The 17978-nt window shown below is 41.7% G+C and overlaps 1 protein-coding gene across 3 annotated transcripts in view; it reads left to right on the top strand.

Annotated features, from left to right (window-relative positions):
* The first annotated feature begins 1739 nt into the window (after positions 1-1739).
* Positions 1740-17978, top strand: part of fbxw4 (F-box and WD repeat domain containing 4) — an 81747-nt gene continuing 65508 nt past the window's right edge. Inside the window, exons 1-5 of one of the 3 annotated variants that reach the window (XM_084949207.1) lie at positions 1740-2123; positions 5225-5320; positions 5557-5742; positions 6570-6702; positions 8380-8465. In XM_084949207.1, coding sequence (XP_084805333.1) covers positions 1939-2123; positions 5225-5320; positions 5557-5742; positions 6570-6702; positions 8380-8465 — 686 coding nt within the window. In that variant the 5' untranslated portion in view covers positions 1740-1938. The remainder of the gene's footprint in view (positions 2124-5224; positions 5321-5556; positions 5743-6569; positions 6703-8379; positions 8466-17978) is intronic. The other 2 variants (XM_084949206.1, XM_084949208.1) reach the window with 2 other exon arrangements.

The raw sequence follows: 17978 nt of genomic DNA, 5'->3' as shown, positions 1-17978 counted from the left end.
CTGTGTCCTGCTGCAGTCCCCCTTTAAATTGGATAAGCAATTTACAAAATCGATACAGTATGGGCACAGCTTTTGGTATAGCATAGAAAACAATGGCGGTTAGTTTTATAGGTATTGTATTTTTCATGGATTTTTTTACAAATTGATATTAATTAATAAGTCCACCATTGTGATTTAAAAAAAAAAAAAATCAACCAACGGTTAAAACTGCATTATCAAACCATGTGTAATAGAAAAGAGTTTTATTTTATCTGGGACGTCCATGTTGTTCCATATTAACTGCTGAACATAGGAGTGGTCGGTAGGCAGAGATGGGCAGTAACGCGTTACTGTAATCCGATTACTTTTTTCAAGTAACGAGTAAAGTAAGGGATTACTTAAAGCGTGGAAGTACTGACCTTACTTTGAGTTTGATTCCATAAAAAGTGACAAAAACATTAGTGTCCGTTGTGCGTGGGAAGAAAACTTCTTTTTACAGTGAAAAAAACCCCTAAACTTCCGAGCAAGCACCGAGTAGCTACGATGTGATGGGAAACTCACAGAGAAACTCGCGGATTCTTCAACTGACCGCTGCGGCTCACCTGCACCAGGGTAAACCTCCGCCTACCCCACTCCTGCTTTACAGGTGAAAATAGAGCAACAGGACCGCTGAGTCTTTGATTTTATTTATTTTCTGCTGTGTTTTACTTGCATCTATTTGAAAGACTGAGTGTAAACACACAAAAAAAATTATTTTATGTGCTGGAATGTGCAGAAAATAAGTTTAAATGTTAAACAAATTTCTTCCAGTCAGAGAATGTTGCAGATAATTTAATGTTTGCTTGATGCATAAAGTTAAAAGATTAAAACTAATAAAACAAGTTTTAAAAAGAGACTTTTCCATTTGATTACATTTTGTATGATGGATTATGCAGAAAAAGTAGAATTGGGCTGAAAGATCTATCACTTTATCACCTATTCAGGTTGTAAATCGTTTTTTTAAAAGTAACTAAGTAACTAAGTAATTAATTACTTTTGAAAATAAGTAATCAGTAAAGTAACGGGATTACTTTTTTGGGGAAGTAATCAGTAATTAGTTACTGATTACTTTTTTCAAGTAACTTGACCAACACTGTCGGTAGGGGACGAAGGGGACGTGAGGCACTAGGGGGAAACAGAGTTAACTGGGGGAAATATTCCATTGATGCAGACAAAAGTATGAAAGGCTGGGCAAAAACGTGGCTTACTTGCGAGCTGGAGTGAGTTACTCCTGGGAGGAGGTTGCCAAGAGAGTTTTCCACGGACTGGGGGTGTTTGAGGAGGAAATGTATCCAGCAGGTTCATTTACTGAGTCCAACAGAGAACAGAGTCGAGGAGGGCGGGCTGGTAGGTGATTCAGACAAGGACAAACCAAGGTTAATGCAGAGGAGCTAAAGGAGCAGGGGTCTCAAACTTAAATATTATAAATATTATACCGATTATAAATATTATATATTTATAAAATTATACATATTTCCGAAAATGTAATTTTGCTTGTTTGTTTTTTACTTCAAATATTGTAGAACAACACTCGAACATAATTTTCTTTTAACTGAAGCCCTTTATTGAACTCCCAAATAAACACTGTCTGTGCACACACGCATGCGCTGTTTTGCTGCTTTTTAACCTCTTTTTTTCTCTTTCAAGAATAATGTGATGTCATTAGAAATCTGACTTTTGCAGTGGAGGCCAACAACGTATCGAGCCTAAAACGGGAAAGCAACATATGCCGTCATGACGTACAGACACGTTGCGTGTCGTCATCAAGCGGTGGTTCATTGCAAGAATGGCTTCCTGTCTCATCTCTGTCCCTGCTCTGTGAGAGATGAAACCTTACCGCTGTGCGTAATACACAAACTAAACACGCAGAACCGGACATAGAGGCTTCGAGAGCGGCGCAGCGGTGCCCGAGGGCTCGCCATGCTGCTGTCTCAGCTGCCAGAGGATCTTCTCTATTACATCTTATCTTATTTGGACTACAGATCTCTCAGTCGCCTCTCTCAAGTTTGTAGAAGCTTTTACCGCTTTGTAAACCGGGACGCTGTTTGGAAGAAGATTGCTAAAGATCTTTTAAACACCGGCATTACTCGGGAGGGGAAGGACATGTAAGAAAACAGTCGCACACTTCTGAGCAAGCTGCTGGGTGTTTCTAGCTTAGCGTTAGCCTAACTGTGCGTGTTGCACGCAGTGTTCATTGGCCCACGCTGCTGCCGCACTGTCTCACTGCATACGCTGAGTGACAGGAGCTGACTCCACACCTGTGGCCGTAGCATGTCGTTGTGTTTAACCATAAACGCTGTGGTCCCAGTGCATCATTTTACATAAACCAGTAAACAGACTTCATTTTACTTTAAATAAAAGTGATTTGCTTTAAATCACTTTCAACACTTTTAATTGAATGACAGCGATAAACGCGACTAAGTAGCTTTTCATAAAATGCGATGTGAAATTCAGGCTGCAGCATCACCTGCTTTGGCTTAAACGTACAAGCGTTGCTATGAGGTAGTAAGTGTTCCACATCTGTGACCACTAACACTGAGACAGCTGCCCTGATGCTGCTTCTCAGTCAGCATTGCAGTGTTTGAACCAAAGGTTTCACACCTGACCTCAAGTCCTGATCCTAGTATTTAGCTTAAGGTGCAAGCACTGTAAAAGTCCGGAACCAGAGTAGGACTCGTGGTGTTGTCCTCATCTTGTCTGTCAGTTATTTTGTTTGTTTTTTCACCCTTATCATGTTCAGGTTTTAGATCATTCCAGTCAGTTAGAAAACTGGAGTTTCAGACCTCTGATTGTCTGGCTTTTCAAAATAAAGTGCACCACTGATAGTACACTGAGCAGTAATATGCATTCTAGTCACCAGCCATTTATGCAAATATCGAATTAGCCAATTATATGACAAGGTCAAGATCAAGTATCATAATGGAGAAGAGAGTTAAACGTAAATGTTTGGTGACAGAGAGCTGCTCTACGTTTTTCAAAAGATGCTAGCTTTTATAGAGAACGATCCAAAGAAGTCTGTCAGTGTGGACCCATTGATGCACACTGGGTCCTGGGTTCACCGGGCAGTTCCTGGATCAGTCTGTTGATTGCTCCCTACACTTGCCTCACTTCAATAGAGCTCCTCTGACATTGCGTGTCGGTCTATCCACTGCTGCAACGTTGCCCCTCACACTGTTCAGGATCTTAATGATGCCCTGGTCCAGATGTGGGAGAAGATCACTCAGGACACCGTTTGTCGCCTCGTTAGACGCATGCGGGAGCACAGAGCACATTTTGAGTTGCTGCAATGAAATTTGGACTGGCTTCATAATTTTTTCACTTTGTTTTTGCAGGTGTCTTTGTATTCAGCCCTGTATGATTTTCATTTCTAGCTAATGATGCTGCATCCTTTCAGTCCTAACACACTGTCCAGTATGCAGGATGATTTTAGTTCCCATTGAGATCTGACGTCTTCCTTTCATTGTTTTTGAACTTTAGATGCACTTTCTTCCCTCACCTTTATGTGAGCAAGCACAGTTCTTTAAGAGGACAGCCTGCATGAACAACTAAGATGAAAACCACTGTCGTCATAGTGATCTCCAATTGTTCAGGCTAACATTAACTAAACCTGACTGTGTTGAATTTTCTTTGCAGTAAAATATCACCAAAACCGTTTGCATAGAGACAAAGTCCCAGTAGGAAGCTGAAAGAAAAAAATCATTTGTGTAAACTAAGGCTGCAGCTCTCAATTTGTAATCTATCAATGAATCGAAATACTTTAGTTTTATTCATGAGCAATAACCAATATTCAAAAGAGAAAAATCAGGTCTTTTAAAGTGAATGCTCACTGGTTTCAATTTTAGAAATGTCAGTGCTTTTAAATGTAACTCCATACTAAACGAAACCCTTTGACTGTAAGTGCCATATTAAAACTACATTTTTAAAAGAAAACATTTCTTAAATGTAAAAAGATACATGAATCATCTCCAGTACAGTCAAAAAGTCTTCACTCTGTATTCTTGGAAGGCTCTCTCGTTAATATGAGGCAGATGTTTGTGCTGCTGGAAGCAGAACCTTTATCATGGTGTAGACATTATTTAATAATAATAATAATTCAGGGTCCAAGCTGACACCCCTCAGCTCAGTGGCTCAGGGTTTAATGGCCCATGTGCTTTTTTGTATTGGCTTGTTTTTGTGTTTTTAATTATGAATGCATTTTAATCAATACAATATTTTATATCACTTTTAATCTGAGAAATGTTACAAAAGAATTGAAATAAATACGGTCTGGTCCCCCCCATGTCCCCTTTAGACTCACCCATGTTTGCAGGTATCATGTCCTGCTGGCGTCAGCCTTCATTAAGCTGGATGTAAACATGTATCAGACCAAGTCAACAGTTTGTCTGCATAGTATAATGGAACATGTGCAGGCTGTGGGTGGAGCAGCTGCAACGGTCACAGCTTGTTGATCAGGTGCTCTGATGGACTCCTGCTAACGTTGTCCCAGTAAAGGTTTTGTGGTGATTACAGGAACAGCGCTGGTGTTTCTTTCACGCTCGCTGAGCTCAGCGTGTCGGTTACGGCTCCACCTCTTCACGGTGTGTCAGCAGACTCTGTGCCAGGGTCATCATCACTGCTGCTGTGGTGTCATCAGTGGGCTGTCAGACTTTGTATTCATTCTGTTGCAGGTCTGTTTTTAGTCGCACATGTGGGTGAAACGCTGGTGTCGACATCGTTTAACACAGCGGCGCGCTACAGAGCGTTTATAATCAAATTCCTCGCTGAAGCCGTAGTGTAAGGTGACCATCTCAACAAGCTGTCACAAAGTCTATATTCAAATGTATTGTGGGGTTATATGTAAGTCCAGTAAGCAGCTCCTAAGATTATTGATGCAGTATTATTGTAGGGTCTTTATTTTAATATTAAGAGCCTTTAGGTGACTGTTGCTGTGATTTGATGCTATATAAATAAAACTGAATTGAAATTGTAACCATACTTTTTTGACAGATGTTTGAGAAGTTCTGAACAAAAGTTTGCACGTCACAGTTGTGCTAAAAAAAACAAAAAAACAAAACAGTTTTTCTGTGACAAAACATTTTATTTCATAAAAATGTTCATGTGTCATCTGAAAATGTATAGATTGATGAAAGGGTCAGATATATGCCACCAGCATTCAAAACCCACACAGATCAAAGTGTAGTCATCTCGGTTGTTGCTGTTCCTGCAGATATCCTCTCATACGCCTCAAGGACAGAGTGAAGATTGCTCAAAACTGGTACAGCGGGATCTGCAGAAGAAGAATTCCTCTGAGATGGAAAACTAAGTAAGTCCCCTGTTGTACCTTATTTCAGTTCACATCATGCAGACATGTCCAGATGTACAACGAGAGTTTGGATTTCAGTGCCGTCAAAGATTAAACTTTGTGATCGGTTTCACAGAAGAACTGTTCATCATATCTCTGCCTGATAAAGAGTCAGTTTACCTCATTATCTGCATACTTTAAAGACGTTCAGGTGTGATGTTGAAATCGCTTACATTTTATTTGTATCTCATTGTCAGACTGTTACCATGGTTACAGCTGGACGGGGACACTCTTTTTCTGTCTCAGGCTGCTGATATAAAGGTGTACCATATCCACAAAGACTCGGGGAGACTCCAGCGTAGTCCGTTTGAAGTCTACTCGGGCCACAAGGGTGACGTCTGTCGCTTCGTTCTCACAGATTCTCTCCTGATCAGCGGTGGAAGGTAGCTGAAGGAAAACTGTTGGTTGTTCTTGAGCTAATCTGAAGGAAACATGAAGTTTGGAGGTCTGTAGAGATTGACACCTCTGCACACCTCAGCATCCGCTGACCCTGCTCTCTGATTCTTATGGGGCTTACCATTTGGTAGCTGAGTTGCTGTATTTACCAGTCACTTCCACTTTGTTATAACACCACCAGCTGATACAGCCTTAATGCTCAGCCTTATTTTGGCGTATTTGATCCTAATTTCCTTACACAGGGTCTATATAAGCTTTAAACAGTGTTCTCAGAAGGGTCCACGTTCAAAACGCACTCTGCAACTCCTTCATGGGCAATAATTTAGACCCAAAAACACAAGTACATCCAGCTCGGATTCAAAAGGTTTTACCTTTGCTAAATTTGAATACATGTGAAATGTGCAGAAACAAATGATGTGTTTGTGTGAGCCAGTTAGAGCGAGTCTGTGCTTGGAGTAACTTTCACTGAAAGCACGTCTAAGGGCAACAGTGCTTCTCCCAAAATGGCCACAATGAAAGGTGGTTTCTGGTCACGGTTTGAAAGTAGTCGTGATGTGATGAGCAAAGAGAGCTTGAGACCGTGGCTCAGACTTACTGTCACGCTTCCATACATCTGGCTGGTTGAACGAAGCGCTGGTTTACACTGATGTAAAGACATTTACTGTGCTCCTGTCAGCATAAGAGAGGTCAAGACTTTTGATTTGTGGGTTCCAGCCTATCAAACAACTTAAGAGCTTCTGTTTATGTGAATACAGATTTACTTTGGACGGCTAAAATGTAAAGAAAGTCTAATGCTCTTCTTTATCGGTGTCAGTGACGGGAAGATCGTCGTCCACAGCAGGAGAAGTGATGTGCCAGTGGAGTTTTCAGGTCATAACCAGGAGGTCAACTGTGTGGATGCTAAAGACGGACTCATCATCAGTGGCTCCAGAGACCGGACAGCCCGGGTCAGAACGACTCTACACTTCGGGTTTATTATGTGATGCACAGTAGCAGAGTGTTTACAGTCCTACTTCTAAGATGCTGTGTAAAATGCCATACCAATGATTTGCAAATCACTTTTGAACTGTGAGCCAATCACAAGTCAAACGGTCTCTTCACTATTCAGCCAAGTAACCGGGGGTGGCACAGCAACAGTCGTGGGTTCAGATCCAGTCTGAGGCCTTTCTGTGTACAGTTTGTATGTTCTCCCTGTGCCTGCATTGGCTTGCTAGGTGAACTAGTGCAGTGTAGATGTGAGATTGAATGGTTGTTATTTGTATTAGCCCTGCAGTAGACTGGCAGCATGTCCAGGATGTGCCTCACGTCTTCACGGCTCCTGAGCTGGATCAGAGGAATAGAAATGGATGATGGACAGACTGGCAGACGGCCTTAGGCCAGCTGAAAAGCACCGAGTCTGTTTTTATTTTTAAGCATCAAGTTGTGATGCTTTCCTGACATTATATAGCTTATATAGATAAATACCTGCTTCTTTGCAGTTTTAGGCCGTTCTTAAACTGCGGAGCTCTTTGCACAACTTCCTGAAACTCAGCTTGTGTGTAGATCCTTTACCGGCCCAATCATACACCGAGCTGTTTACAGTTAGCTCCATACATATTTGGACACTGACACAAGTTTGGTCTTTTATCTGTTTACTGAAACATATTTAGTTATATATAGTTGTATAATGGACAGCAGCTGCAGTAAAGACCTGGCAGAGCATTAAACAGGAGCAAACCAGCACCTGGTGACTTCACGCTGTCAGTGCCAGCAAAGGGATTTATACCGAGTATTAGAGATGAACATTTCATTTTCACGTATTTAATTTGTCCAATTATTTTTGAGCTGCTGACATGAAGGGATGGTGTTAAACATGCTTTAGTTCATCACATTTTTATGTAATCTTTTTGTTCAACCCACTGAATCAAAGCTGAAACTCTGCACTTCAGCTACATCTGAGGTTTTTATTTAAAATTCATTGTGATGATGGACAGGACGAAATGAGGAAAAAGTTGTCCAAATATTTAAGGACACAACTGTAGTTTTTACACGTTACAGTGAAATCACTGGCAAGCATGTTTAAGCACAGTGATACACCTGGATGTAAATCTGCAAAAAAGCTTTTTAATATGGTTGAATTCAACAGGAAAGCTTTCATATGCTGTATATTCAAAATGAAATACTTGTAATCTTTGTTTTAATCTGGATGATTATGGTGCACAGCTCATAAAATTGTGGATCTAGTAGAATAATCATTGATAAGCATTACAGAAGAACTTCACCAGATTTATGTTGCGTTATAAAGTAACACGGTCCCTGTTTTCTGTTTGTGTAGCGAACACATGAAGGTAGACAAAAGTTAATTCTCTGACTTTTCTGATATCCGTCCTGTCCTTGCTGTGTCCCCGCCCCCACTGCTCACATGAAACACAGAGCATCCTGACCTGTCACAGAGGGCTGTCCGCTCCATGTTTATAAGACTGAAGTTAACGAAACATTTACTCATATTTTAACTAAACAAATGCTACATTTCACTGTATATCTAAATCATCATGTGTTCAATTATTGGTATTACAATAATAATGTCATGTAATTTAATTTGTCATTTAATCCATAGGTGATCTAATAAGGTTTCTTTTCTATAGATTTGGAATTTGACTTCCACCGCTCCCAGAGATACAATTCCCATGTGTGACAGAGTGTGGTCCGTGGCTATTAATCCCACACTGAGGTAAGAGTCACCCACTCACTTGTGTTTTCTCTTATCGTTATTTAAAGCACTTTTTCATAGTAGCTGCTGGACGTGCTGGCACCTCACCAGGACCTGGGGGCTGTTGCAGCTCTTAGAACCCAGTTTTTTCAGCCCTTATTAAAGAGTAGCAGCTTTCCTGCATCATTTATGCATAAAAGTGACGTTAATAAGTTGAATGTGTGAATGCAGCATTGGCAACTAACTTTAACTCTTTGTTGCCAATGTTCAGTCATAATTTTTACAAGAGCACATAACTGGAACACTGACCCACAGTGGTGCTAAAAGAAAGACATGAAAGAAAGAAACTAATAATAAGTAAACAATGAGGAAACATGAGTCATGCAGGTGTCAGTGCCATGTTATACCTACATGTGGCAGAGGAACATCATCACGGTTCAGTGGTTTTAGTTTCATTCCAGCCGTGTGCAGTGGTTCAGTAGCACGGTGCTACACACAGCGAATAACAGGAATCACCAGACGCAAAAACCTTTGACTGCAGTTCATCTTAATTTTGTTGTAGGAAATCTGGGAGATACAAAAAGGATTCCACGGAAAAAGGTTAAATGTGTTAAATAAAAGCTAATAAACTAAAATAAATACCAATAAAAAAAGGATAAGTGTGAACAAATATGGAGCAGCAGCATTAACACTGTGGCCTGGCTTGTTTCTTTTTTTGTTACTTACATTTATGCAAACTAATTTTCTGTCATGCCTACATTTGCATGATCATTTTTAGGTATATTTTATTTAAATCTAGTTTGTAATAAAGCAGCTGGCAGATTTCTGCTGATTTTCAGACGCTGGCTGGTCACAGACTGTGTGAAGAGACTGATTGTGCGTGAAACAGCAGAAGCAGATTCTTTGTGGCGGCGCTTTAGAAGTGCCTTTGATTTCTCAACCATGTTTTGGCTCAGAAACCTAATAACACAGACTTACACACACTCACAGCTCTGGTGACTACACAGACAGATGCAGACGTTTGTAACAGTATCCACTTCATCACCTGCTGGTCTGAGAGGCCGGTGATTGTCCATCCACAGAGACGCTTCATCTGCTGGACATGGTTTATAAGGCGTGCCACTTGTTCTTTGTCCTCAAAGTTTTAAGTTTCCTCAATTTTTTTAAAGACACACTGTAAACCACGTCAGGAAATGCCCAGAATTTGTCATGTCTGTGGTCGGTGCAGAAATACACTTTTGTGCCCCTTAAACTGAATTATCTGTGGCGTTTTTCATAGATTCAGCTAAAGAAACCAAATGTTGTTTTGCTATTAACATCTGTGTACAAATACAGTTTAAAATTGGTTCTTTAGTTGTAGACACAGCACTGGTTCATATATGGAATAATTCAATTGCAGTTTTAGTTGGCTTACAGAAGAAAAAAATGTCCTCTGACCGTTTTTCTCTGAAAATGCTCCGATGCAAGAACCGAACTGAGTATGTGTGAAAAAGCAGTGAAAGGAAAAGTGAGACAGACCTTCAGAAAACCCCGAGAACTATGTCTCAAGAACATTTCCCATTTATTTGACTGTAGCTGAGGCCATAGTTAATAAAATGCTGTGTTACAGTAGACTATGAAAATGATCACTGAAACCATAAACTCATCAGGAAAGTGTCTCCCAGGGTGGGCAGCATGATGGTGTACTGGTCAGCTTTGTCGTGTAGTCTCCATTATCTCCCAGTACCTATTCATGCAGGTTTTCAAGCTTCCTTCCATAGTAAAGTAAGTAATTGATGAGGTGCTTAAAGTGTATAGAATAATAACGTATCAATAAATGTGGCTTGTAGTCCAAAAAACTGTCAGAGTGAACTGTGGACATGGCTTCTACATTCAACACAGACGCTCTCACAGTGCCGACACCAACGTCGTCATCGGTTTTGAATACATAACACGAAATGATCCGCCTTCCCAGAAAAACACAAAAACTTTTCAGAAGTACTCTTTTCCTCCCAGGCTTCTAGACTTCTGATTGGCCAGCATTTCTACATGGCTAGGATTTGGCATGTTCTTAGGCAACATACTGAACGCCAAACTGGTCTCTGATGTCTTACTGGAGTGTGAAAGTGTGTGAACAGAAAGCCCTTTGGAATAAAAAATGTTTGTAGGAACTGGTGAATGAGGCCTGTTGTATACAGTGCTCTGACTGCTTAAATAGAGTAGAATGGTACTATAAAAGAATCAGAACCAATCCATACCAGCTCTGTGCAGGCAGATGGGCCATCCCTGCACTGGATAGCAAGCGTGCTAACTCTACTAGAACATAAACCTTGATTATCACTGCACTCTACGCTGAAGCCTGCTCACTCACATCAACTGACCTTTAACAGTTTGAAGGGCAGAGTCCAAAGGAAGACAGATCCTAATCTTATTGGTTGCTTTGAAATCAGTGACGCCGTATCGTGTGTGATGGAAAGATCCACTTCTACGTAAACTAAGCCCCACCAAAGCGTTCTTTGGTCTTTGTTTATCATTTGGAAAATGAAGCTTGCCAGATGAACTATCAGCAGTTTGCTGTGTAGCAGTGCAAATACAGCTGTCACTGGATTACTTCATGTCCTGAAGCGGGTGATCTCCACATCCATGTAGATGCTAAAAATGACAGCCTCAACGTGGCATTTGATTTGTTATTAGACTCAATTGGCTTCTGTCAACATGTAAAAGAACCCACCCACCACTTTAATCACACTCTAGATCTTGTTTTAACATGTGGCATAGAAACTGAACATTTAACAGTGTTTCCTGAAAACCCTCTCCTGTCTGATCATTTCCTGATAACATTTACATTTACAATAATTGATTACACAGCAGTGGAGAGTAGACTTTATCACAGTAGACGTCTTTCTGAAAGCACTGTAACTAAGTTTAAGAATATAACCCACCCACTGTTATCAGCTTCAATGCCCTGTACCAACACAGAGCAGAGCAGCTATCTGAACGCTGCTCCAGCAGAGGTCGATTATCTTGTTAATAATTTTCCTGCTTCGTCAGAAGTACTTGACTGCCTGGTATAACTCAAACGTGCACCTTAAAGCAGATGACTCGTAAGCTGGAGAGGAAATGATCTTTCACAAATTTAGAAGATCATCATTTAGCCAGTACATGTATTTTTATTTATTTATTTTCTACCATTTTTAAATCCAGAAATGGTTATGTAGCCAAATCTCAGTATATGTGCAGTTTCTGAAATGCTCGTCTGGGACCATCAACCATTCTGTGCTCAGAGTCACTTTCCCATTCTGATACGCACTGATAAATAACTTCTATTGTAGCTCTCTCTCTCACTGCTTTCTCTCTTACTGCTGTATGTGTGTATGGGGCTGGGCAATGGCATTTCAGTTAGTTAGTAAGTGAATAGATGACCAGGTATTTCGTGCAGTAACTGGTCTCAACCAAAGTGATGCTGATTAATATGACATGTTTTGTTTTTGTTTACATTTTGGTTAGCCCTGCACATAAAAATAGATATATAAAGAATCCATGTTACCTCTTTGTAATGATCACAATTCTGATTAATGACTTTAATTTAATTACAGTCAACAGAACTTGTACAGAGCAGCAGTTTTGACCTGAAATAGTAGGTAAACGCTGGTGTTAATGCAGTTCTTTCTGTTTAGGTGCACAGCTGTGATTAATGTGAATACACTTATTTCTACTAATGTTTCATTGAAGTCACTTCACACAGTCAGTTAAATGTATTTAAATTAATTTCAGCACAGCATAAGTTAATAAACTGAAAATGTTTCATTTTACAATTTTGGATCAGAATTGATTGTTATTATAAAACATTTTTTAAATTGAAAGTATTTTTAACATTTAACAAGCATTATGACCACTCCTGCATGACACGCTTTCATTCCTGCTCCAGCTCCAGTACAGGCGTGGATCCTACAAAACATCTAAAGGTTGTCATCAGCATTTAGCACCAAGAACGGGTTATTTTGGTTGTATAAATTACCCCTAACCCTTCATAGATCAGACAGAGATACTTGTAAAATAATGAATTATTTGGATCATCTCTAAGTGCTCATTGGCCCTGACACTTACACATTTGTGTGCGTGTGCAGTCTTGCTATGTCTATATAAAGAAAAAAAGAGTAACTTTAAAATTCCCACCAAGAACCAGAGAGCCAGAAATGTCTTTACACTAAATCTTTACGGCCATGTGGTGGGGTTTGGCATGGAGGGTATGCCACACTGATCACTAATGTAGAGAAGAGGGGGTTGGCAGAACCTAATGAAGAAAGCAGCTACCCTGAAGAGAAGTGGGAACAGGCGGGTGGGGGGGTTAGAGTTGTTTTGTGTAGGATTCCTCAAGCACAACTACAAAGATGTTGCAGAGACCAAAAGCGCCTTTGAACGTTTCAAAAAGAGGAACATGATTGTTGGGTAAACCATCTCTTCAACACTTCTCACCACCACCAGGGAAGGAGGACCTTTGACCTCCAGTAAGTACAGGGTTAAGCCACAGCAGCCACCTAGCCATCCTGAACTGGCCCTCTCTAACTACTGCCCACCACTGCCACCCAACCTCAGACACTCCAATTTCACTCCCACTGCTCTGCCTTACTCAACTGCAAGAAAAAGCTCGAAATTCATGTCTTTCTCTTTGGTCTCTTCTGAGCCGTTCCTGTGGCTCAGGAGTCAAGAATTCAATTAGTTAAAAAAAGAGAAGAAAAGATCGAAGCTGCAACAATACAGCGATAAGGGGGCAGAATGTGCGTTCCCACACACTAAATACAGAGCGCTTTTTCTGGGGCCCACAGAGCCAGAGAACCTACACCGCAGGAGGCGAGAATAATCACAGCTCGTTCCAAACCCCCTCATTACAGACACGCATGCACACACACACACATGCACGCACCTTGCATTCCTGACGCACACAGATAGTTTCATTCAGACACATATTACAAGCAGACATTCCACCTAAGAGCGACACACCTTGCAGATCCCCCACACTTACCATGAATAAACATACACTCTGAGAAACAAACACACAAGTATTCCCATCAAAAACACACTTGGCACGTGAAAGCCTGCTGCACTCGTACAGGTGTTCTCCTGTCTTGAGTTTACAGCAAGTAGTGTTTTAGAGCTACACTTAAACTGGCAACTTTGTAAACAGTTTCCAAGCAATTGATACTTAATAATTACTAGAGCGATGCATAATTGAAATAGGTAGACAGAGTTAAATGTTTGGTAGATCTGTAACTACTGCAAACAGTGTGTTGATGGTTATTAAGGATCGTTGTTTTGTCTATAGATTTTTCTTTTGTGGAAGTCCAGTGGTTAGCACTGTTGTCTCAAAGCAAGAAGGATTTTGGAGAAACACTATATAAATGGCAGTCCATGTCTGTTTCCATCAGGAGGGGCATATTTTGGGTGAATATGTGCACTATAGTATCAATCAAACTTTCATTTTTATAGCAACGTTCATGCAGATTATCAAATTTTTTGACAGATGACTGACAAGCTGATAATGAGGAAATAAAAATTGAAATGGCCTATAAGAAGAATAAAAGTACATCAAATACAATTAATAAAAATTAGAAAATACATTCAGTAATATCCATATCTCAATCATTTTCTTCCCCTTATCTGGGGTTCGGTCACGGGAGAAGCAGCCTAAGTAAGAACGCCCAGCCACCTCTTCTAGCTTATCTGGTTCTACTCTGAGCACCTGTCGGATTGCTCAACTCCTCACCCTATATCTGAGCGAGAGGCCTGCCACCCTTTGGAGAAAGCTAATTTCTGCCACTTGTATCCACAATCTTATAATTTCAGTCACTATCCAGAGCTTGTGACCATAGGTAACAGGAAGGGACTGGTAAAGCAAGAGCATCACTGCAGGTGTGGTCCCAATCCATCTGCTCCCTTCTCCCCTCACTCACATGAACAAGACCCTGAGATACTTAAACTACTCCCCTGGGGGGGCAGTAACCCGTCCCTGACCCAGAGTAGGCAGTTCACTCTTTTCTTGGCTTAGGACCATGTCTTGGAGGTGACTTGAAGGTGCTCTTCACATTCCACTGCAACCCTCTCAAAGCTGGAGGCCACCATCTAATAAAACCAACAGAAACACATCGTCTACAAAAAGCCTTCCGCCACCTGAGTAGAGCTAGAAATTTTGTCCATAAAAAGTATGAGCCACATCGGTGATAAGGGGCACCCCTGAGTCCAGCATTTACCGAAAAGAGTCCGACATATCGCCACCAATGCGGATCACGCTCCTGTAACGGTTATACAGGGATTGAATGGCTGGTAGGAATGGGTCAGACATCCTATACTCCCAAAGCAATTCCCCACAGGATAGTCTGAGGAACGCAGTTGAATGCTTTCTTCAATAACAACCACATGTAGACTGGTTGGGTAAACTCCCATGCACCCTCAAATATCATTGTAAGGATAAAGAGCTGGGGCACAAAAACCACAACCACATTGTTGCTCTTGCTTCCAAGGTTCGACTAAAGACAGACAAACTGTCCTCTCCAGTACCCTTGAATAGGCCTTACCAGGGAGGCTTAGGAGTGTAATCCCCCTGTAGTCAAAACACATCCTCTGGGCCTCCCTCTGGGACCGCCACCACAGTGTGCCAGTCTAGAGGTTCCGCCCTAGATCTCCATGTGGTATTGTAGAGGCGTGTCAACCATTATAGCCCTATAAAATCCAGGACCTTTAGGAACTCGGAGTGAACATCCACCCTAGGGTTCCGGCCACCAAGGAGTTGTTTAATTGCCTCACTGACCTCTCCCCTTGTGATGGGAGAGTCATCCCCTTGTTCCCAGACTCTGCTTCCTCTCCAGAAGATGTGTCAGTAGGATTAAGGAGGTCCACCCCCACTATCCAACATCTGAGTAGAGTACTACCTCGTCCCCAAGTCGCCTGACAATTTGCCAGAATCACTTTGAGGCATACTGAAAGTCTTTTTCCATGGCCTCACCAAACTCCTCCCACAACTGAGTTTTTGCTTCAGCTACCACCTGAGCTGCATTCCACTTGGCCTGCTGCTATTCTTCAGCTGCTTTTAAAGTCCCATAGGCTAACCAGGACTTCAGCCTCATGGCTTCTTTCACCTGTCCACTACCTTTCTCGAGGACTACCACCGTATCAGGCACCAACCACACTGTAGCCATAGCTCCTTGCTGCAGCCTCAGAAATGGAGGTGCGGAACATGGTCCATTAGAACTTAATGTCCCCAGTCTCCTTCCAAATGCTGTCAAAGTTCTGCCAGAGATGGGAGTTGAACATCTCATGGATCAGGGCCTCTGTCAGGCATTCCCAGCACACCCTCCCAATACATTTAGATGTGCCAGGTCGTCCAGCATCCTCCTACACCACCTGATCCAACCTACCATGAGGTAGTGATCAGTTGATAGCTGGGCTTCTCTTTTTACCGGAGTGTTTAGAACATATGATCACAGATCCAATGATATGTTTTCAAAATCGACCACTGACCTATGACCTAGGGTGTCCTGGTGCCATGTGCACATCTTTATGTTAAAAAGTGGTGTTTGTTATAGACAAACTGTTATTTGCACAGAAGTCCAATAGCAGAACTCCACTCTCTGTGGCTGTATCCCAATTCAGGGTCTGCAGCCTTAAAGTACGCAGCCTCAACGATCCTCAAGGGCCGCGTACTTAAAGACCACTAAGGCCGGAAGTGCGAGGCTTGTGAAATGGGACGGTCTAGCCTCCGTTGCGCTGCCCAGGTTGCCTACCAACCATGATACTAACAGCTGGAAACGTGTCATACAGCTTTGTTTGACAGAAATGAAGGAGAAAATCTTTTGTTCATTTGTTTCTACATGAGCTTTGATCATTCTCTGTAAGATTAAGCTCAGCTATTGAACGGCGTATATTTTAAAGTAAAGGCTTTAAAACCAAGTTAGTACAAACGTCACTATTGTCACATAACTTTGCCGACATGTGGCCAACAGTAATGTTTTAATGTTCTTCGTTATTAAACATTTGCACATAAATAAGTGACATAATATTCAGTTAGTTAGTTAGTTATAAGTTTACTCTTAGGGCGCCCCTCATCCGCTGTTTTTTACCGGCAAAATTATCCACACCCACCGCCGCGCTATGCATTCTGGGATATGTTGGGCCACGAAGTCTACACCGCCACGTCCTTAAAATTCAGGGAAATGAAGGACGCATTTGAGGGCTGCATATCGAGCAGCCTTCGAATTGGGACAGCCTTTGTCGCGTCGCTGTGATGTAATCGGCCTTAAAATGCGGCCTTTAAGGCTGCAGACCCTGAATTGGGATACAGCCATTCACTTGATGCATTGCTCATGTGAATTGAAGTCTCCCAATAGGACAATGGAGTCATCAGATGGAGGACCCTGAAGCACCCCATCCAGTGACTCTCAGAAGGCAGTCATATTGTCAGGACCCATTCCCCGAAGACGCAGGGAAACAACCCTTTGTCCAGTGGCAAAGCCTCCACATGTACAGGTAGCAAACCAAGGAATACAAGAATACCCACCCCTCTTCACTGCCTCTTTTGAGGACAGCTCCAAACTGGAAGAAAGTCCAACCCCTCTTCAGGAGACTGGTTCCAGAGCCCGACCTGTGTATTGAGGTGAGCCCAACTTTATCTAGTCGGGATCTGTCAACATTACACACAAGCTCGGGCTCCTTCCACACCAGAGAGGTGAAATTCCATGTCCCAGTAGTCAGCCTCAATAGCCTGGGATTGGACCGACATGGCCCCCATGCTTGACTGCTGCTTGATGCACAATGTACCCGACCTCTACAGCTCCTCCTGCGGGTGGTGGGCCTACAGGAGGGAAGGACAATGTAGCATCTTTGCACCCAGTTAGGTTTCAAGGGCCCCAAGGCGCTCTGCGTCGAGCTCCCTCCCCATCCATGGCTCCAGGGTGATAACCTGTAAACTGATCCTGCTCAAGATACACAGGTTAATGGTGGGGGGGTATCACTCATAGGGGTCAAATTAAATAATATTAAACTAAAAGTATAGAAATAGAGTAAATTAACTAAGGCTAGTTAACAATGGTAAAAAAAAAAACAAAAGCTAAATTAAAACACTGGAGATTTTCCGTGGGCTCCACTTAGGAAAAATATATGTGATATGTAAAACAGTGGTGGAATTTCTAGTCATGTAGTCATTTAGCAAGAGATACACTGAACATCTTCTAACTCTAGCTCTATATGAAAATCTGCGGAAATCAGCCATGCATTTTGTTTTGCTTCTTAGACAAAACAAGATGTTTGAAGATGCTAACTCAACCTATGGTACTTTGTAATGTTTGACTTTTTGGATTACATGATATCTGCGTTATGGTCTGGCAGTTATTTGTTATATATGCAAAATGATCTTAAGTGTACAATCTCTCATCTTGTTACAGAGTAATTTAAGCAGAGTTCAGTTACGTTTGCAGGCATTTGTTTATGCACAGCTCTGCCACAGCATTTAAACATTGCAACATCTTGATTTGTTTGTTTTTTAGATATTCTGTTGTAGATTTG

Source organism: Perissodus microlepis, chromosome 13 (assembly GCF_051167445.1).
Source record: "Perissodus microlepis isolate ML-2025 ecotype Zambia chromosome 13, ASM5116744v1, whole genome shotgun sequence".
Lineage (NCBI taxonomy): Eukaryota > Metazoa > Chordata > Actinopteri > Cichliformes > Cichlidae > Perissodus > Perissodus microlepis.
Note: the sequence above shows the minus strand (reverse complement) of the source record. Positions and strands in the feature narration are given on the sequence as shown.